Source organism: Miscanthus floridulus, chromosome 9, assembly GCF_019320115.1.
Source record: "Miscanthus floridulus cultivar M001 chromosome 9, ASM1932011v1, whole genome shotgun sequence".
NCBI classification, from domain to species: Eukaryota; Viridiplantae; Streptophyta; class Magnoliopsida; order Poales; family Poaceae; genus Miscanthus; species Miscanthus floridulus.
Genome location: NC_089588.1, coordinates 142,845,730 through 142,872,770, shown reverse-complemented (window position 1 = coordinate 142,872,770; position 27,041 = coordinate 142,845,730). Strand labels below are relative to the sequence as shown.

Genomic DNA, 27,041 nt, shown 5'->3' with positions numbered 1-27,041 from the left:
CTACGGATCTGGAGTAGCGTTAGGTTCACATCAGCAACACGGCACGTAAGAATGAAGCAAGCTTGTGTTAATTTAATCGGACTGGAGAGTACCACGTACTATAAAGAATAGCGAGTCATTTGTGAGATCCATATGGGTGCACGGTGGAGTGAAGCAAGATGCACAAGGGTAATGACCTGGTGAGATCTCATTTTTCTTGTCTCCCAGTATCAGCTCAGAAGCTAATATTGTAATACAATGTGAACAACGTGAGAAGTTAATGATTGAAAGGGTGGTGTGGCAGCATATATAATCAATTTGATTGCGCATCGAGCGTCAGCTGGCAGTACTTAAGTAGAGGCAGCCCCCACTACTGAAGCTATCAGTTTCTCCCAACTCATTCGTCATTCCTCCTGAGCGCGTCCACACAATCGGTTTGGCGTGTTTTTGCCTGTCCAAGGGTAAGGCATACTTGCATATGTATATATCATGTGTGCACAGATGGAGCACATACATATAGCTGGATCCATCTTAATTTAGAATACTGTGATGCATGCTGACGCGCTGTTACGACTGCAGACGGATCGACTCGGACGGAGCTAGTGGATATATGGGAACAATAATGGATGATCATATATCTGGAGGGCAAGTGCTAGTGCACCTGTGGAATAAATCAGGGATACAAATCATGGTTCTTTTGAGCTTCAGCATGCAAGTATTCCTCCTTGCCTTCGGATCCATCCGTCGGCGTAGCTCCTCAGCCTTTCTAAGGCTGAGCCTCTGGTTGGGGTACCTGCTGGCCGACTCCACAGCCATATACGCTCTGGGCCACCTATCTGTAGCCAGCAGCGGGGGTTCAAGCCAGCACCAGCTGGTATCCTTCTGGGCGCCGTTCCTCCTGCTGCACCTTGGTGGCCCAGACAACATCACAGCCTACGCGCTTGAAGACAACCGGCTTTGGAAGCGCCACCTACAGATCCTCATTGTGCAGGTCCTAGGAGCTGCTTATGTGACGTACAAGTCCATGGCCAGCGGCGGCACCTTGCTCCTCCTCCTGGCCTCCATATCCTTGTTTGTTGTTGGCCTTGCTAAGTATAGTGAGAGGACATGGGCACTCAAATGCAGCAGCATCAGCAGTATCCGTAGGAACCTTAGCTATCAGGAGAGTGAAGACCCTTGTCAATTGTTGGGATCGCCGGTGAACTATCACGCCGGCGAACCTTGGAAGACGCACTCGGAAACACTCGATGGAACACACGATGTTTGGTGCTGTCAAACGGACTGCTTTTTCTTGTATACATGCACTGAATAAATAGCGATTACATGCATAAGTGGGAGGTGATCTCCCCTAAACGCGTGACACACAGCGCACTACAGTTCGTGCCATCCCACGACCCGCCATTGCCGCGCGCAGCTCCTAGATGCTGGCTAAACATAGCTACAAGCTAAAAAAACTGAATGCATGGACTAGTTATAGACTCCGACTCAGACTGCTAAGGATCAGTGTTGGCTGGACTATACAACATTTCTCCCCCTTAGTTCATGCCCTCTCCACCGATCGTCACGACGCCGATTAGTTCACGCAGTTCCAAGAACCGCACTCGCCCTAGCGCTTTGGTTAGGATGTCCGCCAGTTGTTCTTCTGTTGAAACATGCCCCAGGACAATCCTGTTCTCGTCGATGCATTCACGGATGTAATGGAATCTTGTGTCAATGTGCTTACTCCGATCATGATGCACGGGATTCTTGCCGAGAGCTATAGCAGATTGATTGTCCACTTTAAGCTCCGGTGCTCCAGGCTCGACACCGGTCATGTCCTTGACAAGCCGGGCAAGCCAAACACCCTGACAAGCCGCCGTCGCCGCAGCAATGTACTCAGCCTCGCATGAGGATAGAGCCACTACCTTTTGTTTCGACGATTGCCAGGTGATGATGTTCCCGCCGAGGAAGAAGATGATGCCGGTGGTGCTCTTCCGGGTGTCGATGTCCCCGGCCATGTCAGCGTCGCTGAAGCCTCTCAACCGTGCTCGTCCTTCTTCCCTACATGTGTAGTAGAGACCTTGATGGCGTGTCCCCGCCACATAGCGGAGGACTCGCTTCACCGCCACCAGGTGTTCTTCATGCGGCGTCTCCATGAACTGGCTCAGATAGCCCACAGCATAGGCCAGATCAGGCCGTGTGTGAACAAGGTATCTCAGCCCACCTATGATGCGCCGGTACGCCGTGGCATCCACTGTGGGAGTGGTGCTTTTTCTGCTCAGCTTCAGACGGGGCTCCATTGGCAGCGAGTTTGGATTGCAAGCACCCAACCCGCTGCGTTCCAGAAGCTTCCCTGCATAGGCAGATTGACAAAGGGTGATCCCAGCCTTGGTTTGTGTCACCTCAATGCCCAAGTAGTATGAGAGCAGCCCAAGGTCACTCATGGAGAAGAGCCGCATCATGTCTTGCTTGAACTCGTTGATCGCGTCGCTGCTGGCACCGGTGATTATGAGATCGTCGACGTAGATACCGATCACCAGCCGCGATGCACCATTTGAGCGAGTGTAGATGCCGTGCTCCGAGCTGCTCCTCTGGAAACCAAGCAAGATCATTGAAGCGTCGAGCTTGGAATTCCAGGCCCTCGGTGCCTGACGTAGACCGTACAATGCCTTCCGGAGGCGCATCACCTTGCCGTCGTCGTTGCCGATGATGAAGCCCGGCGGATGTGAGACGTACACCTCCTCTCTCAGGTCGCCGTTAAGGAAGGCGCTCTTCACGTCCATATGATGAACTTTCCATCCTTCATGAGCTGCAAGAGCAAGCAATGTACAGATCGACTCCATCCGCGCTACCGGGACAAAGACCTCGTCGAAATCCACCCCGGCGCGCTGGACATAGCCCTTCGCCACCAAGCGAGCCTTGTGGCGGATGATGTTGCCAAGTTCATCACGTTTTACCTTGAAGACCCACTTGAGCCCGATAGCACGGTGCCCAGCAGGTAAGGAGGCGAGCTCCCAGGTGGCGTTCTCCTCGATGGAGCGCAGCTCGTCACGCATCGCTTGGCGCCAGCACGCCGCGCGCTCGGCTTCTCCAAAAGAGGTGGGCTCGTCGGTGGTGGTGAACATCAACTCCTCACTCAGCACTCTGGCAGCTATGCTAGGCGGAGATGATGGCCCGATGATGGTGTCGATGGCGCGGAACCTTAGAGGAGCCTCGTCGTCATGGTCCGCGTCCAGCATGTCGTGCTCATCGGCCGGTGGTGTGGCGAAGTGTGTTGGTGACGCAGGAGCAGGTGAGCCCTGAGGCGTGGCTGCTGCTGGTCCAGGCGACGGTGACGCAGCTGGAATCGATGATGTCGATGGAGCTGCGCCAGGCACCGTCTCGGTGATGTACTCGACGGTGAAAGGCTCGTCGTCGCCAAGGTGCACATCTGGGCTTGTCGTCTAGTCCCAACGCGCCGCCTCATCGAAGACGATGTCGCGCGAGATCACCACGCGCTTGGTCGCGGGGTCGTAGCATCTGTACGCCTTGGATCCGCTCTCGTAGCCGACGAAGATCGTGGGTGTGCTCCGGTCATCCAGCTTCTACAGCCCCGGCCTTGTCATCTTGACATGCGCGACGCAGCCAAATGTACGTAGGTACTGAACTGCCGGACGCTCCCCAAACCAGGCCTCGAACGGGGTCTTGCCATTGAGCGCCCGCGTAGGAGCCCGGTTGAGGATGTGCACTGCGGTGTGCACGGCCTCGCCCCAGAAGAAGCTTGGGAGCCCCTTTGCCTTCAGGATGGAGCGCGCCATGCCGACGATCGTATGGTTCTGGCGCTCCACCACCCCGTTCTGTTGAGGCGAGTACGGGGCAGTGAGTTGCCGTTGAACGCCACGGCATGCGCAGTGTTCACTGAACTCGACGGAGGTGAACTCCCCCCCGCGATCGATCCGGAACACCTTGAGCTTTCTCCCCGACTCCACTTCCACGGCGGCTTGGAAGTTCTTGACAGCCGTTGCCGCCTGATCCTTGCTTGACAGGAGATGGAGCCACATATAGCGACTCATGTCATCAACGAGCAAGAGGAAATATCTGTTACTGCTTGGAGTTGGTGGAGATACTAGTCCTGCACAGGTCGCCATGGACGAGGTCCAGAGCATGGCCTACGCGCTGCTTCGCCTCACTAGGGAAAGGGCTCCTCCGCTGCTTGCCAGCGAGACAACTGTCACACACCTGATCAATGTGATCTAGGTGCGGCAGTCCACGGACCATCTACTTGCTGGCCAGGGAGCGGAGCGACTTGAAGCTGATGTGGCCGAACCGCTCATGCCACCGCCAGGCTGCTTCCGAGCTGCGCGCCGCGAGGCACACAGGTTGCCCGATCACCAGCTCGAGGATGTACAGGCGGGTGCCGCCGCGCGGCACCTTGGTGAGCAGCTGCCGTGCCTCATCGTAGATCCTCAGCGCGCCGTCGTAGAGCTCGATGCGGTACCCGGCCTCCTCCATCTGTTCGAGGCTCACAATGTTCGCCACGAGACGGGGAATGTAGTACACTCCGGCAAGGGTACGGTGCTCACCATTCCTGAGGACAAAGATGATGGTGCCGCGTCCCTCGATCTCCACCACTGAATCGTCGCCGAAACGAACCGTTCCGGTCACGTTGGTGTCGAGATGCGCGAACGCCGAGCGCGAGCCAGTCATATGGTTGGTCACCCCGGTGTCGAGCACCCACCGCCAGGCATCCTTGTCGATGCGGGGCCCAAGCTCGGCGAAGACCTCCGCTTCATGGATCTTGACACAAGTAAACGATTGAGCCGAGAAAGCTGACGGCGCGGCGATGGTCGAAGTAGCGGTTGCCGTGGCCATCATCAGCGCCTGCTGCTCCTCACCTTCCGCTACGTGTGCCTTCTGCTCCCGCTTAGGTTTGCGGCAGTCCTTGGCGTAGTGGCCCTTGATGCCGCAATTGGCGCACTTGTCAGGGTTCCTCTCCTGAGGCTTCCCTGAACCGTCCTGCCCCTTGCCGTCGCGTCCACCGCCGGAACCGCCACCGCGGCCACGGCGCATCTTGCCGCGCTTGCCGCTGCCGGAGCCATCGCCGGATTCACGCAGCTTGAGCCGCGCCATCCACTCCTCCTCAGTGAGGAGCAGACGACCTTGCTTGTCAACATTGGATGACGCGCTCGTGGAGGCCGGCTTCTTCTTGTGCTGCTCGATGGCACGCAGTCGACCGACTACTTCCTCCACCGAGAGCTCATTGACGTCGAGGAGTGTCTCGATGGAGTAAGCAATCTGCTCAAGGTGATCAGGAACCACCTGGAGCATCTTCTTCACGATCTGGGCGTCGGTGATGTCGTGGCCCAAGGTGCGAATGCTGTTGGCGAGAGACATGACACGGAGCGTCCACGGACTCACCCTCGTTGAAGCTGATTTCACCGAACTGTCGGAGCAGGTGCTGGGTGTTGGCCTCCTGCACTCGAAGCACACCAACACGGACGGTCCTCACCGCTGCCCACGCCGATCGCGCCGTCCTCCTGCGGGCTAGGGAACCTAGCATTTCAGAGGGCACAGATCGCAGGATGGCGGCCATGGCGAGGCGATCCTTGCGGTACTCGATGAGCACCTCCTCTCCTTCCTCCGGCTCGACGGCGTGCCACAAGCTCGCCGCCTGCAGATTGACCTTCATGAGGAGCGCCTACTCCTGGTAGTTGGAGCGCGTGAGCATGGGGTACTGCACGGCGCCATTGGCCTCCTTGACGACGCGCTCGATGATGACCTCGCCGCGACCTCGACGCCCACGGCGCGGGTCTGGCGACTAAGAAACTCGACGGCGCGGAGGGGGCGATGGCGACCGGCCGCCGGAAGCGGGGGCGGACATCCTTCCTGGGCTCTGATACCAATTGTTGGGATCGCCGGTGAACTATCACGCCGGCGAACCTTGGAAGACGCACTCGGAAACAATGTGTGTAACACACGATATTTGGTGCTGTCAAACTGACTGCTTTTTCTTGTATACATGCACTGAATAAATAGCGATTACATGCATAAGTGGGAGGTGATCTCCCTCCCCTAAACGCGCGGCACACAGCGCACTACAGTTCGTGCCATCCCACGACCCGCCATTGCCGCGCGCAGCTCCTAGATGCTGGCTAAACATAGCTACAAGCTAAATAAACTGAATGCATGGACTAGTTACAGACTCCGACTCAGACGGCTAAGGATCGGTGTTGGCTGGACTATACAACATCAATTACTGACACATGATATGAGCGACGAGGACATCTTACTTGTAGCTCACCGCTCTCTCCATATCTGCAAGGCTGCATTCACTGACGTCCCTGTCAGGTTCCGTGATGGTGACAAAAATTGTTACGGTCCCACAAGAGTCTGTGTGGTGAGCCAATACAAGCTGGTTGAGATGGAGCTGTCCCTGATGTATGACGCCCTGTACACCAAGGCAGCGGTGATGCACACAAGGTATGGCTTCTGGATCCGTATTGTTTCGGAGCTTGGCACGGCCACCGCATTCCTCTTGTTCCACCTCCACCTTACTAGAACCAGCAGTAGAAGAAACAATAATGGGTACAACAGAGGGGATGTGATTGTCAGTTATGTTCTGTTGGTGGGGGCGTTGCTCCTGGAGGCCGTATCACTGTGCAAGGCTCTTGTGTCCTCCTGGACATGTTCTCTCATGCACCACAGCCAGAGGTGGGAGTGGCTTCTCCATGCCCTCACTTTTCTTGGCCGGCGTGTGCAGCCAGCAAGCAGCCGACTGTGGCAGGGCTCTATTGGGCAGTATAACTTGATCCACCTGTGCACCCGTGACAGAAAGAAGCTAGGAAGCAGGCTGGCGGAGAAGATGAGGCTGGAGGATTGGTGGAACAAGCTGCACTTTACGAGCACTTTCACGCCCACCGTCGACTTCAAGGAGTTGGTGCATCAAGCAGTGCCATTACCATTCAACTGTGACCCAAGAGGCACATCAATTCTGAAGGAAAAGGGATTAATCAAGTCCCTTGATCTTGATCCACTACACTTCGGGAAGGACTTCAACGAGAGCATCCTCATTTGGAGCATTGTAACCGAGAAATGTATCCATTTAGCCAAGGACAAACAAGAAGAAGAAGAAGAAGAAGAAGAAGAAGAAGAAGAAGAAGATGAAGAAGGCGAAGAAGAAGATGAACAAGAAGAAGACGAAGAAGATGAACAAGAAGAAGATGAAGAAGACGAAGACGAAGACGAAGACGAAGAAGATGAACAAGAAGAAGAAGAAGAAGAAGAAGAAGAAGAAGAGCAGCGCAAGCTTATTCAGGCTATTGAGGTGCTATCCAACTACTTGATGTTCCTCTTGGTAGTAAAACCTGAAACGCTGCTTGACCCTAGGCTCCAAAAGGCACATGCCGATCTATGCCATGTTTGGGACAACATATGGAGAAGCCTTCATCATGGTGATGATGAGTACAAGTCAAGTGAGGCATCACATAGAAGCTGGAATCCTTTCAATGTGCTTAAGGAACAATTTCAACGGCTTAATGAATTGTTCCACCAGGATGGTCCAAATGCGTCCAGAATCAAACAGAGGAAGGAGCTACTTTGGAATATTTTCAATCCACTGCACGAGAACGAGGTAAGTAGCCTCAAATTTGCTTCCTTTTATTTATTCCTGTCTCATTGCACTGGTTTTTGTCATTTTCAGTTTGATGGTATAGACGATCTCTCTCCAGTATATATACAATTAATTGACCTGCAACATATATATCTATATATATATATATATATATATATATAGGACTACTTATTTCATTAGTGAAGTACGTACATGCATGCCTGAAAATTAGTAGAGACCATATCTTAAATGAGTTTCAGTTTTTGTCATATATACCATCACTCCAGTAACAACAGTACCAGCTAGCCTAGCATAGCACCTACTTGAATCGAATTCAACATTTCAAATATAAATATAATATGTGGTTAGTTTCTTTTAGTTTAGGCCATGCATGTTTGTCATACCTTCACTTTATAGGTATTGCCTGCACTACCGGATTGCTTGAATTTGCCGAGTGTCCAAAACACTCGGCAAACCACCTAAAACACTCGGCAAATGGTTCGCCGAGTGTAACACTCGGCGAACAGCACTCGCCAAAAAATGTGACGGCAAAGCCAACTTTGCCGAGTGTTTTTTATCGGGCACTCGGCAAAGCCTTTGCCGAGTGCCCGACACTCGGCAAAGTTGAAACCGAAAAAAATAGGAATTTTTACCAAAAAAAAAGGAATTTTTTTTATCGATGGAGGCCCCCACCGGCCAGCGCCTACCCATCTACGACATTTTTCGCGTGAATTTCATGGCTACACGACCGACGCGATTTGAACCCAAGACCTCTCGCTTAGCACGTACCTACTCTACCACTACACCACACTCTCACTTGTGTTTGGATTCCGTTTTATTTCCTAATATATTATACTAAACCGAGTATAAATTGCATGTTTGAGGCACTAAACGAATTCAAATAAAAAAGTTGTAAACTACAAAGTTTCATAACTTTTCGAGATCTACACTTTTAGTTTAGGAAGTTTTTCCATCCGAGGTCGTTTATAAAATTTGAATTTTAAAATTTTGAAATTCAAACACAGTTTTGCATGACAAGATGTTTTCAAATCAAAAAGTTGTAAACTACAAAGTTTCATAACTTTTCGAGATCTACACTTTTAGTTTAGGAAGTTTTTCCATCCTAGGTCGTTTACAAATTTGAATTTTAAAATTTTGAAATTCAAACACAGTTTTGCATGACAAGATGTTTTCAAATCAAAAAGTTGTCAACTACAATATTTCATAACTTTTCAAGATCTACAGAGTTTATTTTGGTTGTTTTTTCATCCGAGGTCGTTTGAAAAGTTTGAATTTTAAAATTTTGAAATTCAAACGTAGTTTTGCATGACAAGATGTTTTCAAATCAAAAAGTTGCCAATTACAAAGTTTCATAACTTTTCGAGATCTACAAAGTTTATTTTGGTTGTTTTGTCATCTGTTCATCCGACATGGTCGTTCTAACATTGTTCACAAATCTTATATATCTCTCTTGTAGTTTCATAAACTACAATAGAGATATGTTAGATTTGTGAACAAATTTATTTTCACTTTGTCGTATGAAGAAAAGACCAAAACAAACATTGTACATCTTGATGAGTTATACAACTTTGTAGTTGAAAACTTTTTCATTTGAATTAATTTACTGCTTCAAAATGTGCTTTGAAATTTTCTTTGCCGAGTGTCAAAAAAAATAACACTCGGCAAAGAAGCTCTTTGCCGAGTGTCAAAAAAAAACACTCGGCAAAGAAGCTATTTACCGAGTGTCAAAAAAAACACTCGGCAAAGAGACTCTTTGCCGAGTGTTAAAAAAAACACTCGGCAAAGAGCCTCTTTGCCGAGTGTCAAAAAAAACACTCGGCAAAGACGTGTTTGCCGAGTGCCCGAAAAAGAACACTCGGCAAACCACCTGACACTCGGCAACTGGCCGGCCTCCGGTAGTGGTGGTTTCAAATCATACAGGCCCTACTAAGTAATTATTTTACTTCATCAACTCCTCTCTCTCTCTCTCTTCCTCTTTCACAGCATGTAATTACCTTGGACACAGAGGAGACCAATTATCGTGCTGGCAACATTCGCTCCAAGGCACGACATATCTGGGAAGCAATTTTTGAGAAGAGGGAGTCGTCTGAAACCTTGGAAACAATGTTAGCGGTGTGGGGAGAAATGTTGGTGTATGCTGCGGAACACTGCAGCCGAGATTCCCACGCCAGGAATCTCACTGATAATGGCGGCGAGTTCATTACTATACTGTGGCTTATGATCAAACATGATATGTGCCGTCCAGGACTTGTTTCTGCCAAGGCACCTAACGTATTTAAACTCCCGGTGCCATTTCCACATAGGCGCTAAGTGCATCATTGGCTGCGTGCAAACCAGAGGCCTATCTATGTGGGGCGCAAGGCTGCCAATAGATGATAGGATCATTGCTACAACCTGGGGTTCTGAAATAAGTGATGCAATGTAATCTCACTCAACACCGAAAGAAAATGGTGTTTTCTGTAAACTTACATGTCTAATCACTACTACAGAATGGACTTGTTGTCCCGGGCGGTAACGGCCTTTAGTCCCGGTTACCGCGCCAGGACAACGATCCCGGGACTAAAGGTGCCACCTTTAGTCCCGGGTCATCGAGCCGGGACTAAAGAGGGACCTTTAGTCCCGGTTGGTGTTACCAACCGAGACTAAAGGCCCTCCAGCCGAGCAAACGTGGCCGCACCCTTTAGTCCCGGTTGGTAACCCCAACCGGGACTAAAGGTTCCTTTTCTTTTTCTTTTTTTTAATTTGTTTTCAGTTCAGTTACACGTATTTGTTTAATATATAATATGTTTTTTATGTACGCATTCTACGCTGCTAATATAAATACACGCACGCATATAATTACATCTAATTCTCATCTCGAGCATTATTATATTCGAATAAAGTATGAACCTATATATATTATAGATATATATATATATATATATATATATATATATATATATATATATATATATATATATATATGTATATATACAACACTTTCATAATCTTGTTCTCGAAAATAACGATATCAATAAACATTTAATTTACATCATTTATTCCTTAGGATCAAAGTAGAACTCGCCGTTGGGATTTAGCACTTTTTCTAGAAGATATCCTGCTATTGACTCCTGAACTGCTTTCAGATGGTCTTTTTGCATGACCCTTCGTTTCAACCATTCAGTCTTGCATTTGAAATAAAAGGAAAAGTATTAATACATATATATATATATATATTCTTTTAAAAATAAATAAAAAAATTGATATATACGTACTCTGAGGACATCTTTAGGAGTTCTTCTTATGTGCGCAGTGATAAATTCACAAACGTAGTATCCACACAAGTTATTACCTGGTTCCTGCCGCAAACACCACTGTACGAGAAGAAGATTATTCTCATCATCTCACACGTAAATTGAAGTACGATATAGTAATTAAACACGTGGGGAAGTGTATATAGTACAACTTACTGGTATTTCAACTACATTAAGTGGTGCCTTGCAATCCTTGCGATGTTGCCGAATAAACTCTTTCCAAACCCTATGCGACCAATAATGTACGATCGTTAATAAATTATGGCAAAGTCTATTCAATAATAGTTGTGCGCGAGAGATCGAAATTACCCCTGGATAATGTCTATCATATCTTGGTATAGTGCCCGCTCTTTTCTCAACGAGTCAAAGATTACTAACCGACTTGAGTTTAACTCAATGACAATGAGTATCCAGTGAAACCTGTATTGGTTTATACACACACGTACATGCATATAAGTTGTATTGATATTACATAAAATGTGTAGACTACATTATTATTAACACTTACTCAAAGCTGTACGGGAAAAGTATTGTTGTCTTGTCGTGCTGCTTCACGAAGAACATCATGATATTCTCCTGTGCTTCAGATACCCACCGCTCCTTGACAATAATACCGGTTTTGAATACGATATAAGGATCAATGAAGCCAACACTGGTGTCTTGTATTCTTTGGAGCTCTAACATCTAGAATCTGTATATAAATATAAGTTACATGTGAGGATAATTATATACATGTACGCATGGAAGTGAGTTTATTAAATAAAAGTAAGAATCACTTACAAACAAAAGGAGCTAATGATTGATTTGTCCAGAGCGTCCAAGTGGAATAGTTGATGCAATTCTTCGAAACTAATATGTAAGATGTCATCGCCACGGAAGTAATGATGGTCTCTAAATCTGACAAAGATCCACTGCTCACCCCTACCACACGCCTGCATGTACCACTTGTTGAGCAAGTACATTTGCGTACCCAATTCATTCAGAGCCGTAGGGTTGTATAGACTTTTGCCATATTTATAAGTCTTCCAGGTATCAACTTCCAGGTTCTGGATTGGAGCTTTGTCCGTCAATTGATCCAAGGTTAAACCAGTATCTTTAAAAAAACATTAAGGGCTTGAACCGACACTTCTCCAGAGTTGTCTGGTCGATAGACTTCTATGTTGGAACCATATTCATTAGCAACAACAAGATTTTGCATTGGTTGCTTCTGTTGTCCGAGCTGTGGGACATCCTTCCCTGATGCTCTTTTTCTTTTCTTACCTGCATCATGTGACTTCACGAGTGAGCGGTCATAGTCTGATAGTGGCGAAGGCTTACGAAGTTCAATCATCTTTTTCTTGTGAGCATCGACCTTCTGCCTCAGCACCTCTCGTGGTAGGTAAAAGTACGGCTTCTCCTTAAGCTTCGCTTGACTCTTGTTTTTGGTATCTATAAAAAAATCTTTCACTTTTTTGTCTTCTTCAGCTGCTATTTGCTCATCAGTCTTTTCAGGAAGTATTTCTTGAGAAATAACTCTTTTTCTCGGGGTCTTCTTTGCCGCCGGGACCTTAGACGTCTTTGTAGTGCATCGCTATGGAGGGGGTGGGGGCGGTGTTGGAGACCGGCGTGGAGGCGATGTGGCCAGTGTTGGTGGAGATCGGCGTGGAGGCGTTGGAGATCGTTGTGGAGGCGGTGGGGCCGGTGTAGGAGTTGGAGATCGTTGTGGAGGCGATGGGGCCGGTGTAGGAGTTGGCGATCGCCGTGGGGATGAAGTCGTCTCGCCCCCCGCGACGCTGTGATGAGATGGGGAATGAATGATTAGGCTAGGCTGGGGGGAGACCCTGCTACAAAAACAAGTTGTGTCTCAATTATTTTTGAAGACAATAGAAAATTAATGGAAAATAATATTTCATTCACTTTCATTCGTACCTAGGGCGAGGTAGGGAAGCGGTGGCGCCCCAGGAATGATGATGAAGCGTTTGCGCCATTGAATAAATGTCTTCTTTGCTTCTCCTAGTGTCTTCTCCCCATCACCGCCTTCAATGTCAAGAGGAACATTGCTGTAACCTTTGAGCACTCTATCGACCGAGACGCTAGCATATCCAGGTTGAATAACTGACCCATGGATTCTTGGTGTCTTCGTTCGGTCTATTGGAGATACAACCCCGACAGCCACCATGATTGATGCATTATTACCATCTGGAATGTGCAGCTCACATGTTGTTAGAGGCTCGGTAATGTCATCAACAGGGAAGCGCAACCCAGCGTCGTCTTGAATAACTGGCAGCTCCGTAGAAGCACAATTGCTTTTCATCTGACCAATGGGGCTAATGGTGACTCCTAGCGTTGATTGCGATTGCATTTGACTCATTGCTAGCTGCACTTGCCTCTTGATCTCCTCCTACATTCTTGCCTCAAGAGATTTTTCTCGTTCACGTGATTCAAGCAATGCTTGTCGTGACTCATCAACAAATTGCTCCAATGCACGGATTTGTTCTGCCTCCTCATCCTTCTTTCTCTGGCGGCTTCTGTAGGTATCCTTGTCTGCTGGGAATGCGTGTAGCCACGGAACCGCCCCATAGCCTCTTGTTTGACCACCATGTTCGGGATTCTCTAGAGCATATGTCAATTCATCCTTCTCACTATTGGGCTTGAAAACACCACTATTAGCTTCTTCCCTAGCACGAGCTAGTCTCTGTGTTGCTCTCTCAATTTTTTGGCCGAAAATTAGCTTGCCAGTGTCTGGGTCTAGGCTTCCCCCATGAGCGTAGAACCAATTCTTCGCGCGTTGAGGCCAGTTCTTCTCTATTGTTTCAGGTATGATTCCCTTGGTAGTAATCTCTGCTTCTAGGTTCTGCCACTTGGGAATAGCACTCCTATAACCACCTAATCCCATGCGATGATGGTATTGCTTCTGTCGGGCATTCTGCCGATTCCTCATCACACGTTCCTCACTGTCTTGAGATGTCTTGTATTCTACGAAGGCATCCCAATGGGACTCCAACTTGACAAACGCCTTAGCATTGAAATTCGGCGTAGCATTCTTCAAGATAAACTTTTTATACAATGTCTTCTTCCAACTCTGGAACAATGTTGCCATCTTCTTCATTGTCCAATCCCTCACTAGCTCCTTCAAAGCATCATCTGCTTGTAATGTGAAATGCTGAGTGATATCTCTCCAAGCTAGGTTCTTGTCACGATCAGATACAAAACTAACATTAGGAGCGGATATCTTCTGCTTCCATTCACGAGCACTAACTGGGATCCTATCCCTTACAATGAACCCACATTGATTGGCATATGTCTGAGCATGTGGTCCCAATGGTTTGCCGGTGTCGGTGTCGAATTCTGATATTATGAAACGGCCCTCTAATGGCTTTTTTGGCCCTCGAACTTTCCTACTTTTGTCGGTGGTTGATGTAGATCCAGAGACCGGCTACATGAGTAGAAACACAACGATTAACAACAAATATACGTACGCATGCATCTATAAGAGATGATAGATAATCGAATATACCTCGCCAGTATTTTCTTGCGCGATAATTTATTGATCTTCAACCACCGGCATATTCAGGATATCCTCATAATCAGCAATGTACTGACTCATGTCATCTACATCCACATTGGTGCCGGCGTTGATAATATCCGCCATTATGTCATCACTCAAGTTATCATCCGGAGCAGCCATTTGTATCTTCAAGATAACACATAGATAGAATTACTATGGTACATAACATAAGTACATGTGATAACACATATAGAATTACTAAATCCAATTAAATATAATAACACATAATATTTCATAAGGATAAACAATAATAAGGTATAGGCTTTGGAATCGAATCAAAAACACTTTCGATCCAAAAACATGGAAATAAGTACATGTATATATATACACATATAATGATACAATATATTTTCTCTCTCTCTCAACACATAGAAATAAGTGCATATGTCTATATCTCTAGATATGCATGTGATACACATAGAATGTCTCTCTAGATATAATTTTCTCTCTCTCTCAACACATGAAAATAAGTACATGTATATATACATATAGAAATAATTAAGTACATATGTATACATATAGAATCTCTCTCTAGATATAATATATATAGAGAGATATATAGAATATATAATTACTAAATCCAATTAAATAAATCTAACATGAAATTAGATAAACTAGTAATAGATAATACATTTTAATCTAACATATGTCTAAAAAAACCATCTATATAAAATACTAATTAAATTTTAATACATTTAATCTAATATATCAAAAAATACCTAAGAAATAACTAAAAAACTAACAATAATAAACTACTAATTAAAATTTAATACATTTTAATCTAACATACAGCCGAGACTTTGTAAAAAAAATCTAAAAAGCATGGCCGATCGAGAGCATGCAGCAGATCAAGCAGAGTACTCGACGGAGGCCGTACGGTGGGCGCGCGGGAAGCGTCGGCGACGGAGGGTGTGGTCGGGTGCGGCGGCGGAGACGGGATGCGGCGTTGCGGGCCGGGAGAATGGCGCGACCGGGCGGGGGTAGACGACGGCGGCGCGGCACAGACGAGCTCGATGACGGCGGATGGCACGGCCGGGCGGGGCTGAGCGACGGAGGCGAGATCGAAGATGAACAGAATAGGCGTTCGATATATATAGGCCGGGACCCTTTAGTTCCGGCTGGTAACACCAGCCGGGACTAAAGGACATTTAGTCCCGGCTGGTAAGACCAACCGGGACTAAAGGGTTGGACCTTTAGTGCCGGTTGGTCTTACCAGCCGGGACTAAATGTCCTTTAGTCTCGGCTGGTGTTACCAGCCGGGACTAAAGGTGTTTTTGGGCGGGCACTGAAATTGCCGCCAACCCTTTAGTCCCGGTTCTTGGTCTGGGCCGGGACTGAAGGCCTGAAAATTTTGGTAACCCGCCAGCGTAATTGAAAAGGCCTGGGATTTTGATTTTGTTTAATACTAGGTTAATCAATTAATTCCATAGCAACTTCAATACTTTGCAATATTTATTTTAAAAAATACTATTGATTAACTAATTATTTATTGTAAATAGGAAAATTTTGTAACCTAAAGTTTTTAATTTCTTTTATGAATATAGAATATAAATGTTACTGATACTAAGTATTTTGTTAATGCAAAAATATATTTGTAACTTAAAATTAATAAAACTAATATTATTCGATAGGAAATTTATTATCACATTATTGTAACGTCAATGTTTCAATTTTGTCTCGGTTTCTGACCAAAATTGACAGAAAATTTTTGTTGAACCTATAAAAATAAAGAAAATATAGTATTTTTTGTTTTACAGCTTTCTCCAATGAAAAAATGGCCTATATATGGATTGTAGATATTGATGAGCTTAACAAACTTGGTATTCAAAACTTTTCAATTTGAGACAATCTAGGGTCCTGAAAACTAGTTTGTAGGCGTTGAAATTTAAAAATCATAAATTTGAACCGTCCAAACTTTCTCAAATGGAAAGTTGACCAAAACAACAATTATAGATCTTTTTGAGTTTAACAAACTTGGTATTCAAAACTTTTCAATTTGAAGTCATTTAGAGTTCATAATACTAGAGTCAAAGTGTTGTTTTTTCATTTGACCAAATTTGACTTGGTCAAACTTGCTCAAATGAGACACTAAATGACCTCAGATGAAAAAACTCTGAATACCAAGTTTGATCATCTCAGCAAGATCTACAATTGATACATAGCTCATTTTCCCATTTGAGAAATTTTTATCAAACACTAGTCACAACTTCTTGAATCTCATATAGACTTTCTAAAACTATGTCACACACTTGTGAAATTTGAACTACATTTTGTTCAAGCTTTCTCAAATGAAAAAATGGCCTATATAAGGATTGTAGATATTGATGAGCTTAACAAACTTGGTATTCAAAACTTTTCAATTTGAGACAATCTAGGGTCCCGAAAACTAGTTTGTAGGCGTTGAAATTTAAAAATCACAAATTTGAACCATCCAAACTTTCTCAAATGGAAAGTTGACCAAAACAAAAATTGTAGATCTTTTTGAGTTTAACAAACTTGGTATTCAAAACTTTTCAATTTGAAGTCATTTAGAGTTTATAATACTAGAGTCAAAGTGTTGTTTTTTCATTTGACCAAATTTGACTTGGTCAAACTTGCTCAAATGAGACACTAAATGACCTCAAATGAAAAAACTCTGAATACCAAGTTTGATCATCTCAGCAAGATCTACAATTGCGAGTACATCTTCCCTGGTTCGGTTATGAGGCTTCTTCCGGTGGTCTGGCTTACCTTTCTTTCTTACTTGGTGATTCAAAGGAAGGAATCGACGATGGCCAAGGTACACGACCTTTCGACATCTTTTCAAATATATACTGTCAAGGTCATCAAAACAATGTGTGCATGCATTATATCCTTTGTTTGTCTGACCTGAAAGATTACTTAAAGCAGGCCAATCATTGATTGTTACGAACAACATTGCTCGTAGGTCAAAGTGTTCTTGTTTGTACTCATCCCAGACACGTACACCTGGTTTGTTCCATAAAACTAGAAGTTCTTCAACTAATGGCTTCAGATAGACATCAATGTCGTTGCCAGGTTGCCTCGGACCTTGGATAAGGATCGGCATCATAATGAACTTCCGCTTCATGCATAACCATGGAGGAAGGTTGTAGATACATAGAGTAACTGGCCAAGTGCTATGACTAGTGCTCTGCTCCCCAAAAGGATTCATACCATCTGTACTTAAGGCGAACCTTAAGTTTCTAGCCTCATTTGCAAACTCTGGAAATTCCCTGTCTATCGCTCTCCACTGGGACCCATCAGCTGGGTGTCTCAGCATATTGTCTACCTTACGGTCTTCTTTATGCCACCGCAACAACTTTGCATGGTCTTTATTTCGGAACAAATGTTTTAAGCATGGTATTATAGGAGCATACCACATAACCTTGGCAGGGATTTTCTTTCTAGGACGTTGTTCACCCTCGACGTCACTAGGATCATCGCACCTGATCTTATACCGCGATGCTTTACATACCGGGCATTCATCCAAATTCTCATATTCATTGCCATGGTAGAGGATGCAGTCATTAGGACATGCATGTATCTTCTGGATTTTTAATCCCAATGGGCAGACAACCTTTTTTGCTTCGTACGTAGTGGTGGGCAATTCAGTTGGCTTCAGAAGCATCTTCTTTATGAGGTTCAATAAATTCCCAAATGCCTTGTCGGATATACCATTCTTTGCCTTCCACTGTAGCAATTCCAGTGTTGTACCCAGCTTTTTTTGCCCCTCTTCGGCCGTCGGGTATAACAACTTCCTATGATCCTCAAGCATGCGCTCGAACTTAACTTTCTCTTTTTCACTTTCCAATTCTTGTTGTGCATCACGAATGGCATCGCCAAGAGCATCACCGAGATCATCTTCTACCGCTACCACTTCTTCATCTCCCCCCATTGTAGTATCATCAAAGGCACCATACTGAGCAATAATGTCATCAATGTCTAAATCTTCTCCTTCACCTTCTTCCATCATTACCCCGCTTTCTCCATGCTTAGTCCAACATATATAGTTTGACATGAAACCTGACTTAAGCAAATGTGAATGAATACTCATTGAGCTTGAATATTCCTTTAAATTCTTACATAGGGCACATGGACAGCACATGAAACCATCCCGCTTATTTGCCTCGGCCACACCTAAGAAATAGTGCAAGCCCTCAATAAAGTCTTGGGAGCGGCGATCGGCATTGTACATCCAATGGCATGACATAATCTGTATTACACGACAAATTATGAAAACCTTAAACATAATTAAGTATTTTATTACACAACATAAATGACACACACACGGTTGATTAATTAACTAAGCCTGGCTACAACGTAAGCAATCCCAACTATCACTAAACAAACTAAAACTACAATGCACTTCAGTAACATAATTATTTCGTGATCGTACGCAACTAAAACAGACAAATCATTCTTCTGTTGAATATCAATAAGCTTCTCCTGCTGGCTCACTGACTCATCAGCAGCAGCCGCTACCTCAAGCGCACCCAAATTCTGCATGTATGTAGCATAATCTTCCTCCCAGTACCAACCATCGCATCCATTGCCCTCCCACTGAAATTAAAGCCAAAAAATATTTAGTCAAAAATATTCAAGAAAAGCAGGTCAATTAGCCATAAATAAAAATGCGTAAGAAACTCACATCGCGATCCAGGCACTTGTAGAAAACACGACCCTTGTTGGGTCCCTGTCTCTTGACTCAGTACTCCATGACAATCTTCTGCTTACACTTGCCGCAGATAATGAGAGGGAGTTCTGGCCTCAGTCGTTTCGCAACCGAACGAGAGGCCGAGGATCCAGTACCAGTTGTCATCTACTTTCTATACTTATTTTTGCAAACTAGTGTAAATTCCATATTTTCTAAAATGACATATTTAACCTAAACTAGTATGGATTTCACATGTTTCAATAAATAACCATCCGTACTAGTTGACCTTGCTTACGTGATCATCTCGCGAGCATTTCTCCACCGGACGGCACCGTACTTGGCCAAGGAAGAGCTCCGATTCTACGAGAAAGGGAACACGGTCTTCCACGACCGTTGCCGCTCTCCCTCGTAGAATCAAAGCTCCTCCTTGACGTCCGTTACCGCTCGGCAGAGAACATGCTCGCCGAGATGAACACGGTCCGCAAGTTCAACTAGTACGGATTTTCTACAATTTTCTAACAATTTTCTAAGTTTTTCATTTCATGGAAAAATTAATTCTAAGATCACGTAAGCCACCGGGGACGAGGATGGCGCGTGCTCCAGCGAGGACGAGCGAGGTGTGATTTTGATGAACTAATTTAACTTTTGTTTATCCAAACATATATGCAAATCATCATGTGATTTTGAGCTAAAAATGACATATAAAATCATAATAAAGTCCAACATATAAAGTTACACATGCATCTACATCGCAAAATGAGATAAGCTACTGACAAAACATAAGAGGATTAAGTTTCTTACCTCCAAAATCGAAGAGCAACACCAATGGAGGGGGAGAGAGCAAGAACAACAGCAAGCTGAAGAACAGAGGCAGTGAGTTTGAATGCAATGGCTCGGGCTCGGGGAGGAAGAAATGAGCTGAATTATAGGCCGGGATAATTAGTCCCAGTTAGGGGTCCAAACCGGGACTAAAGATTAATCTTTATTCCCGGGGCATCACCCAAACCGGGACTAAAAGCTTTAGTCCCGGTTGGTAATACCAGCCGGGACTAAAGATCCCTGCCCCGCGGAGGACCGTTGGGCAGCGACCTTTAGTCCCGGTTGGTATTACCAACCGGGACTAAAGGGTCCTTTAGTCCCGGGGGCAAAAAATGCCGAGGCTAATGTCAAATTGGGACATCGTTCTAAAGTCTGTTCTCTAGTAGTGAATTGAGAGCCACTATCAATTAATCAATCAGGTGGGGGATTCTCCTCCCCCCCCCCCCGATTTTTTTTGTTTTTAATCTTTTTAATCAATATTTAAATAATAACCTCACTAGAAAAGATTAAGCAGATATAGCGCCTTTAGTCATGCCAGCGCGGGTGGCAACAAGGAGAGCCACATTGGCGTTCATCGTTGACCAGAGTTAGCATGGCGAACAGTGGGGCCCGCCCTATCGCGCCATCGACTCCAGTGGGACAGCGCTGTTGCGCCAGGCGGCACGCCCTAGCCGTGGAGCCTTAGTAGAGAGGCTGAAGATATGTTCACCTCTTGAAAAAGACAGGAAGCATTGGCATCTACAACAGTTGCAGGTAGAGGTGAGGAGGAAGTATAAGGTGTCGACACCATCATGGAAGACCCATAATAGGATTTATGATGACTTTCCTCGGCGTACTGGTAAAAGTCTTTCTCGGTACTTTGATGAAATGGAGATGATGCCCTTTGGGTAACAAATCAAGGAGAGGTACGACCATATGGAGGAGGAGAATGCAAGGGAGGAGGACTTTATTAGGAGGAGGCAAGAGGAGGAGGCCACTAAGACACTAGCCATTAGGCCATTAAGGTGTCGTTTATGTGAGTAATTCGTTTTGAATTGCTTAGACTTGTGCATGTTTTTACCATTGATGCAAATGAGACATTGTTTGGTTTCTATAGTTAACGATCCACCACCAAATGATAGACATATCCTAGCACCCATGGAGGAGGACAACGATGATGACAATGATGAGGACGAGGATGAAGAGCACCATGACACTTTCTTTTGGTCCTTGCCCGATGATGCCTACTAGAAAAGTACTTGGCCTTGAAGTAAAGTCATCTTCGTCCGCTGAGGTAACATCAACTTCGTCATCCTCTGTATATCATCAATATCATATGTTCCATCTCCGTTGCCATTGTCCTCGACAAACATTTCTACATCGAACTCATCATTCAAGGTATCGAGCTCAAATGACCTATCAAGTTCTCTAACGACAACCGGTTGTAACGCTTCGTCTTGGGTAAGGTTCTCTACGGGCTCCACATCCACAGCTACGACAAATGGGCTACACCCCTTCTCCACAACAACTTCTAAGCACCTAACACTACTAGTCTTTACAACTTCATTGTAATTCTTCCATTCTTCATCACATGACAAAGCCATTAAAAAATAGTGTGCCCGTTACTTCCCACAATCAAATCGACCTCTCAATCTTAGTGGCCACCCAAATTTCTCCTGGCATTGTCTAACCAAACCATCAAAGCTAGGAGGTGTACTCAAGAACTGAGTTTGTTCGTGCATGCTTTCGAACTCCCCATTTCCTTTAACTTTACCACCATAAAACAATCGCACTAACTGATCCATCTACAAAATACGAACGAACACATCAACACCAACAAGAACTACACATTTCGAAAAGAAATTGTGTGCATTCACTCCTACAGTACCATATCACAAACTTCACGGTGATGTCAACAAAGGCAAAAAACGAACCTATCTAAATCGTTCATGCATCAACTACCTAGCTCCATGCAACACGTGCTTTACATCGAATCGACGGGCAGAGTATATCCTAAACCTAATGTACGCATCAAATACTAACAACGAACGCTAAAAACATTCACAATATCCCAAATTTCCTAATCCTGGACATGGAAGTAATGAGCCAAGAAATCAACAAATCAAGGAGAGGGAGTTCAACCTGGCGGTATAGGAGGGTCCACAGAGTAGGGCGCTCCACTACCCGCCGACGGGCGAAGCGACGGCCGGCGGTGGCACCACGGGCAGCCGGGGAGGAGGCGGCTGCAGCGCCTGCCTCTCCCTGTCACCGTACGCCTGGAGAAGGAAGGGAGATGGAGAAGGAGGGTCACCGAAGGAAGCCATTCAACTCGCCGACAGAGCTACGGTGGCATGGCCAGGCGGACTGGCAGTGGCGGCGCCCAACTCTCATAGGCGGCGCGCGTCGGGAAGAGAAGGGAGAGGGAAAAAGAGAGAAGAAAAAGGGCCAGGCCGTGAAACCCTAGATGGCCCTGTCGCGCCAGAGTCGATGGCATGACAGGGCTGGGCCCCACCATCCGCCACGCCAGCTCTGGTCAACGATGAATGCCAGCGTGGCTGCCCTTGATGCGCCAGTGCATGTGACACGACAGAGTGGTGCTGGCACGAGCAAATGGGCTATATTTGCTTAATCTTTGCTGTTGAGACAATTATTAAAATATTGATTATGAAAGGATTAATAATAAATTTTCTGTGGGGAAGGCAGAACCCATGCCCGGAGGTAGAGCCACTCTAGCTAGGCGAAATAGATGAAGAGGAGCTCAAACAGTATATGACGGGTCTGACCCGATCGACAAGCCTCTGCTAGCCACCAAGGGCCAGATCTAGGACGTCACCGGGAGCAGGTCTATTTCTTACACCAAATACCCCAACATGGATGCCCCCCTGTTTTCCGTAGTGTTTGATCTCAAATTAATGAGTTCGTGGCATTTGCCCATTAATTCTCCTAGGATAGCCCGTAGAAAGATTAGTGCGCTCTCGCTCGAGTCACATTTGATCTGTCCGTAAACATAGACAAACAAGTTATGGGCCCCTACTCGTTGTTCTACTTCTACATCGCTGGCTAGGCTGCACAATTTATTAGTTTGGTTATATGTAGACACTGCTTGCACAGCATCTAAAATTCTGTGATATATTAGTAGGTACTTCAAATGCAATGTACTGTTGTACTGATACGTGGTATTTATTGGTTGTGTAGGGCCCAATTAAAGGAAAGTAGATATGAAAACACCCACGGAATAAGTACTATCCTATCTGATGGTGTACGCTCAGCCGTGCTACGGTTCAGCATTGGCCTAGTAGTTTAAAGTTCAATTAGAAGAAGGATACTAAAACAGTCCAAATAAAACTAAATGCAATATGATGAGCTAGTGCATGTTTTCGAAATCAAAACATAATACAGTTTGTTGGTTGATAATTGTTTTATCAACTTTCTTAGGAATTCGAGGGGGTTGCAAGAGGCCCAAGTTTCCTGTGCCTACCACTACGTAAAAAACGATTTTTTAGCAACGGTTCGATTTTTTTTAGGGGCGGCTGGTGATGGAGCCGCCCCTACAGTCGCGTGCTCGGGTGCCCAGACACCAGCCGCCCCTACAAATGGAACAGCAGGGGCGGCTGGTGTTACGAGCCGCCCCTACAAATGGGGTCTGATTTGTAGGGGCGGCTCAATCACCAGCCGCCCCTGAAAATGCTATTTGTAGGGGCGGCTGGTGATTGAGACGCCCCTACAAATGGCCCCGTATTTATAGCTTCGATTTGTAGGGGCGGCTCAATCACCAGTCGCCCCTACAAATGCCCCCCATATAAAACAAATGCAGCACCTTCTTCCTCCTCGGTCACTCACTCCAACCCGTGAAAGAAAGGTGGGGAGGCCTTGGACACCTCCAAAAATTGCTCTACTAAGGGGGGAAGGTTTTGGTCTCAAATCCTTTGGTGGAGAGGTTGTAGAAGGTAAGAAAATGCTATTCCATATTTTTTTTTGAAGTTTTAATAGTTGGTTAGTGAGTAATTAGAGTTTTATCTTTCTCTCTCTTCTATGGTGCTTGAGCTACTTATGAAGCAAATTAGACCCAAGTTTTAAATGTACTAGGGTAAATTAGGGAGGGGAACAAGATTATACCCTTTTTTGGTCCATGTTTCTTGATTTTAGTGAACAATTAGTTAGTTTTATGGATGTTTTATGTGCATGTGGATCTAGATCTAGGGTTTGGTTTTTTTTATTAATTTCGTTTTTGTAAATTTATGTTTGATGAAATTGGACTAGGGTTTGTATGAAAGATATTGGGTAAAGTATAATTGTTGCTAATTGTTGTCTTTGAAATCATGGTTCTTTTGAGCTTCAGCATGCAAGTATTCCTCCTTGCCTTCGGATCCATCCGTCGGCGTAGCTCCTCTGCCTTTCTAAGGCTGAGCCTCTGGTTGGGGTACCTGCTGGCCGACTCCACAGCCATATACGCTCTGGGCCACCTATCTGTAGCCAGCAGCGGGGGTTCAAGCGAACACCAGCTGGTATCCTTCTGGGCGCCGTTCCTCCTGCTGCATCTTGGTGGCCCAGACAACATCACAGCCTACGCGCTTGAAGGCAACCGGCTTTGGAAGCGCCACCTGCAGATCCTCACTGTGCAGGTCCTAGGAGCTGCTTATGTGACGTACAAGTCCATGGCCAGCGGCGGCACCTTGCTCCTCCTCCTGGCCTCCATATCCATGTTTGTTGTTGGCCTTGCTAAGTATAGTGAGAGGACATGGGCACTCAAATGCAGCAGCATCAGCAGCATCCGTAGGAGCCTTAGCTATCAGGAGAGTGAAGACCCTTGTCAATTACTGACACATGATATGAGCGACGAGGACATCTTACTTGTAGCTCACCGCTCTCTCCATATCTGCAAGGCTGCATTCACTGACTTCCCTGTCAGGTTCCGTGATGGCGACAAAAATTGTTATGGTCCCATGGTGAGCCAATACAAGCTGGTTGAGATGGAGCTGTCCCTGATGTATGACGCCCTGTACACCAAGGCAGCGGTGATGCACACAAGGTATGGCTTCTGGATCCGTATTGTTTCGGTGCTTGGCACGGTCACCGCATTCCTCTTGTTCCACCTCCACCTTACTAGAACCAGCAGTAGAGGAAACAACAATAATCGGTACAACAGAGGGGATGTGATTGTCAGTTATGTTCTGTTGGTGGGGGCGTTGCTCCTGGAGGCCGTATCACTGTGCAAGGCTCTTGTGTCCTCCTGGACATGTTCTCTCATGCACCACAGCCAGAGGTGGGAGTGGCTTCTCCATGCCCTCACTTTTCTTGGCCGGCTTGTGCAGCCAGCAAGCGGCCGACTGTGGCAGGGCTCTATTGGGCAGTATAACTTGTTCCACCTGTGCACCCGTGACAGAAAGAAGCTAGGAAGCAGGCTGGCGGAGAAGATGAGGCTGGAGGATTGGTGGAACAAGCTGCACTTTACGAGCACTTTCACGCCCACCGTCGACTTCAAGGAGTTGGTGCATGAAGTAGTGCCATTACCATTCAACTGTGACCCAAGAGGCACATCAATTCTGAAGAAAAAGAGATTAATCAAGTCCCTTGATCCTGATCCACTATACTTCGGGAAGGACTTCAACGAGAGCATCCTCACTTGGAGCACTGTAACCGAGAAATGTATCCATTTAGCCAAGGACAAACAAGAAGAAGAAGAAGAAGAAGAGCGGAGCAAGCTTATTCAGGCTATTGAGGTGCTGTCCAACTACTTGATGTTCCTCTTGGTAGCAAAACCTGAAATGCTGCCTGACCCTAGGCCCCAAAAAGCACATGCCGATCTATGCCATGTTTGGGACAAAATATGGAGAAGCCTTCATCATGGTGATGATGAGTACAAGTCAAGTGCGGCATCACATAGAAGCTGGAATCCTTTCAATGTGCTTAAGGAACAATTTCAAACGCTTAATGAATTGTTCCACCAGGATGGTCCAAATGCGTGCAGGATCAAACAGAGGAAGGAGCTAGTTTCGAATTTTTTCAATCCACTGCACGAGAACGAGGTAAGTAGCCTCAAATTTGTTTCCTTTTATTTATTCCTGTCTCATTGCACTGGTTTTTGTCATTTTCAGTTTGATGGTATAGACGATCTCTCTCCTGTATATATACAATTAATTGACCTGCAACATATATATATATATATATATATATATATATATATATATATATATATATATATATATATATATATATATATATATAGGACTACTTATTTCATTAGTGAAGTACGTACATGCATGCCTGAATGAAAATTAGTAGAGACCATATCTTAAATGAGTTTCAGTTTTCGTCATATATACCATCACTCCAGTACTAACAACAGTCCCAGCTAGCCTAGCATAGCACCTACTTGAATCGAATTCAACATTTCAAATATAAATATAATATGTGGTTAGTTTCTTTTAGTTTAGGCCATGCATGTTTGTCATACCTTCCCTTTATAGGTATTGCGTGGTTTCAAATCATACAGGCCCTACTAAGTAATTATTTTACCTCATCAACTCCTCTCTCTCTCTCTCTCTCTCTCTCTCTCTCTCTCTCTCTCTCTCTCTCTCTCTCTCACAGCATGTAATAACCTTGGACGACACAGAGGAGAGCAATTATCGTGCTGGCAACATTCGCTCCAAGGCACGACATATCTGGGAAGCAATTTTTGAGAAGAGGGAGTCGTCTGAAACCTTGAAAACAATGTTAGAGGTGTGGGGAGAAATGTTGGTGTATGCTGCGGAACACTGCAGCCGAGATTCCCACGCCAGGAATCTCACTGATAATGGCGGCGAGTTCATTACTGTACTGTGGCTTATGATGAAACATGATATGCACCGTCCAGGACTTGTTTCTGCCAAGGCACCGAACGCATTTAAACTCCAGATGCCATTCCACAGGCCACTGCGTGCAAACCAGAGGCCTATCTATGTGGGGCGCAAGGCTGCCAATAGATGATAGGATCATTGCTACAACCTGGTGTTCAGAAATAAGTGATGCAATGTAATCTCACTCAACACCGAAAGAAAAAGGTGTTTTCTGTAAACTTACATGGCTAATTGAGAGCCACTATCAATTAATCAATCAGGTGGGGGATCCCCCGCCCCCCCCCCCCCCCCCCTCCCCCGGATTTTTTTTGTTTTTAATCTTTTTAATCGATATTTAACTAATAAC

The 27,041-nt window shown here is 45.6% G+C and overlaps 2 protein-coding genes across 2 annotated transcripts; both read left to right on the top strand.

Annotated features, from left to right (window-relative positions):
* The first annotated feature begins 601 nt into the window (after window positions 1–601).
* On the top strand, window positions 602–9,877 carry LOC136481157 (uncharacterized). Its single transcript, XM_066478515.1, has 4 exons — window positions 602–1,157; window positions 6,186–7,031; window positions 7,185–7,567; window positions 9,551–9,877. The coding sequence occupies exons 1-4, from the start codon at window positions 602–604 to the stop codon at window positions 9,875–9,877; spliced, it is 2,112 nt and encodes a 703-aa protein (XP_066334612.1).
* Window positions 9,878–24,160: 14,283 nt separating this feature from the next.
* Window positions 24,161–26,825, top strand: LOC136481156 (uncharacterized; the record flags this gene model as incomplete). The annotated part of the gene is made up of 3 exons (XM_066478514.1): window positions 24,161–25,885; window positions 25,955–25,961; window positions 26,473–26,825. Coding segments are annotated over 3 exons (2,085 nt in total), but the record flags the coding sequence as incomplete, so codon positions are not given.
* Window positions 26,826–27,041: the final 216 nt, after the last annotated feature.

Excerpts from the sequence above, each read along its gene's own strand:
- LOC136481157 (XM_066478515.1), top strand. The coding sequence starts at position 602 with ATGGATGATCATATATCTGGAGGGCAAGTGCTAGTGCACCTGTGGAAT. Across the intron at positions 1,158-6,185 it reads TCAGGAGAGTGAAGACCCTT|ATCAATTACTGACACATGAT; the intron begins GTCAATTGTTGG and ends GGACTATACAAC. Across the intron at positions 7,568-9,550 it reads ATCCACTGCACGAGAACGAG|CATGTAATTACCTTGGACAC; the intron begins GTAAGTAGCCTC and ends CCTCTTTCACAG.